Source organism: Anneissia japonica, unplaced genomic scaffold, assembly GCF_011630105.1.
Source record: "Anneissia japonica isolate Jap-2015-1 unplaced genomic scaffold, ASM1163010v1 scaffold288236_len29568_cov102, whole genome shotgun sequence".
NCBI classification, from domain to species: Eukaryota; Metazoa; Echinodermata; class Crinoidea; order Comatulida; family Comatulidae; genus Anneissia; species Anneissia japonica.
Genome location: NW_022750218.1, coordinates 16,455 through 19,859, shown reverse-complemented (window position 1 = coordinate 19,859; position 3,405 = coordinate 16,455). Strand labels below are relative to the sequence as shown.

The 3,405-nt window shown below is 25.1% G+C and overlaps 1 protein-coding gene across 4 annotated transcripts in view; it reads left to right on the top strand.

The window, feature by feature from the left end:
* Window positions 1-3,405, top strand: part of LOC117121272 (QRFP-like peptide receptor) — a 7,796-nt gene that overhangs the window by 1,512 nt on the left and 2,879 nt on the right. For all 4 annotated transcript variants that reach the window (XR_004447517.1, XR_004447518.1, XM_033266404.1 and 1 more), the window contains exons 3-4: window positions 2,251-2,374; window positions 2,871-3,071. Coding sequence is in view for 2 of the 4 variants with exons in the window: in XM_033266404.1 (XP_033122295.1) it covers window positions 2,251-2,374; window positions 2,871-3,071 (325 nt within the window). In the remaining 2 variants the exon portion in view is untranslated. The remainder of the gene's footprint in view (window positions 1-2,250; window positions 2,375-2,870; window positions 3,072-3,405) is intronic.

Here is a 3,405-nt window from a genome sequence, read left to right as displayed (position 1 = left end):
AAAGTGTCCCCTGAATATAGATTGGTAGCAGTATTAACATACATATAGGCCTATTCCTTTGACTTGAAGCCAAACACTGTCCCTTGAATAGGGGTCTCTCCCAACGGAGGGGTTCTAAAATCAACTACAATTTACTTTTAAATAATTATTTTAAAAATTTATACAAAAAAAAACTATAAATTCTATCATATCATTATATTATATATAGATTTGTACACATAAAAAGCTGTCTCTTATAAGTATAGATCAGCTATAAACTATCTTGTGGTAATGCAGTATATTTTGGTAATGATAATAATAATAATAATAATAATAATAATAATAATAATAATAATATTAATAATAATATAATAATAATAGTAATAGTGATAGTAATAGTAATAATAATAATAATAATAATAATAATAATAATTATTATTATTATTATTACTATTATTATTATTATTATTATTATTATTAAGCAAACTACTTTGTTGGGCTAATGCTTCTATGTATTGCTGCCAATACTGTAGGTTAGTCGATCATTGACAAATTTGCTGTCTTTATTCTTATTATAATTATTATAATCATTATAATTATTAGAATCATTATAATCATAACCATAATAATCTTTACAATCAATATATTTATTATAATTTTCATAATTATATTTATTATTATAATAGTTACAATAATAAAAAAAATAATAATAATAACGATAATAATAATAATATTATTATTATTATTGTTATATTATAGTAACTAGATACGATAATGATGATAATAATAATAATAATAACAATATTAATTTGATAAGACTAATTATATGTCAATAATAATAATAATCTTTCCAATCAATATATTTATTATAATTTTCATAATTATAATTATTATTATAATAGTTACAATAATAATAATAATAATATTATTATTATTATATTATAGTAACTAGATACGATAATAATAATAATAATAATAATAATAATAATAATTATAATAATAATAATAATAATAATATTAATTTGATAAGACTAATTATATGTCAATAATAATAATAATAATAATAATAATAATAGTTGTTATTATTTTTATTGTAATTATTATCATTAATAACTTACACTAAATTTGTATTGAAAAACATGTCATTAATAATAATATTAATAAAAATATCTCAAATTTATATGGCGCCAGTTCCCAAAAAAGATCAAAGGTGTAACACATGTGAAAAGCCACCGGAAAATACAAATAGGTCTTAAGCTGCGACGTAAAGTTGCAAATAGAGTTGGAAGAAGTTATGTAATTTGGAAGCTAGTTCCAAAAAACAAAAGGCATGAGCATAAGTAAAAGAACATTGACTGTAGGTTTTGGTACGCCGTAATATTGGTGACAAAAGGAAGTGTTTTGATTCAATATACAGCAACCTTGGTAATTGGAAATCATTGCTTGTCTTTATGTATTGAATAGGGGAAGTTCTACATCTACAGTTTCATTCTTAAACACAGTGAACTCCTTAAGCGTTCACATATGACTAACAAAATTGTCCCCTGAATATAGATTGGTAGCAGTATTAACATACATATAGGCCTATTCCTTTGACTTGAAGCCAAACACTGTCCCTTGAATAGGGGTCTCTCCCAACGGAGGGGTTCTAAAATCAACTACAATTTACTTTTAAATAATTATTTTAAAAATTTATACAAAAAAAAACTATAAATTCTATCATATCATTATATTATATATAGATTTGTACACATAAAAAGATATTAAATATGCAAAGCAAGGGTTGCTATAGTAATTACAATTGTCATTTCTTTTAAAATCAATAATCATTGTTTATCGTCAAAAAATATTAGAAATACATTTCAGGTATAATTGAAATAATTGTTTGAGTATATATGTTACTTTAATCTTACTTTAGCTGAAGACATAATTTAAATTTTATCAGCCATTTTAAATGCATCATTTTGAGGTAGCCTACCCAAAGGGAATTTTGGTAGTTCAAAGACCTACATTTTCAGAAAATAAAAAATAGTTGGTAGTAGGCCCGCAGCGATTTCCAATTCGATAATTTCTGTAGTTGTCCATTTGGGCTTAGTCTGCTCGCCTAATAATGGATCACGATCTCTTTCCGTTGGTATAAAATGTATATAGGCCTATGCACCAGCTTTGTATTTGTATCTTTGCCTATACTTTATATAGGTCTATAAGTTTATTATCCTTCGACGTTATGAGACTGCTATTCAAGTTTGATTATTGTTTTTCTATTTTAAGATGTTTCGTTTTGAAATACCCACTCAGAGTTCGCACTGTCATCACTTTCAAAAGAAAACTATTAGTCACAGCCGGTATCTGGGTGATTTCAACCTTGTGTTCAATTCATGTTATTGTTTACCCTGTAAGTAGCCCGTTGATTAATTGCCATTGTTTTTATAAATAGTAGTTAATAAGTTAAATAAATTCCCAATTTAGTGCCGAGTAACAAAAATAGGCCAAGCACGCATGACAATAATGATTCATACACTTTCAACATGTTAATCTTTCATTGTTGTGTACAATAGGTTTTATGTAGGCCTACCATTCGATTTGGACGTGTTCAGTGGTGTATCTCATATTGTTTTTTGAGCAATAAGTAGGAAGCTCGATGATTAAAATGAGGGACGTTACTTGCCAAATTTTTCTAGTGGCGGATCCTGTTGGGATGAGCGCAAGAGTATTGGTTGGTGTGTACTAAAAGTGCTCTTCTTCCCTCCGTAAAAATGCCGCTAAACATGTCGCTAAATAGTAAATACCATGCACCTATGTTGGTCATTCCACATAGGCCTAGTGTGCATTTTGTCTATAAAATTGCTTTAGTTGTTAACCAATAACAAATATATGTTATATTTCTGTAGCCAGATTTTATCACACCTGTTTTCAATGACGAGTTTGACAAGTGGCAACCTACAACACAATTTATAATTCCGGCAGTCATCGTTGTAGTATCTTGCATCATTACAGCTTTAACACTTATTAAAAGAATACACAGTAATCGTTTACATGAGTCCAATCAAAGTAACGTGTCCACAGGAAATTCTCTCAGAAATCCAAAAAAGGTAGGACTATAATCTAGCTTATTGAATAAAATGCGTTCACAATTATAAACAATAATATGTTAATATATAATAATAATAATAATAATAATAATAATAATAATAATAATAATAATAATAATAATAATATTAATAATAATAACAATAATAATAATAATTATTATTATTATTATTATTACAATAAATAATTATAAATAAAAAAAATAATAATAAATAAATAAATACTAAATATAATAATAAGAATAATATTAACATTAATAATAATGTTAATATTAATATCAATATTATATATATATATATATATAACATTATTATTTTTAAACCACATCAATATCAA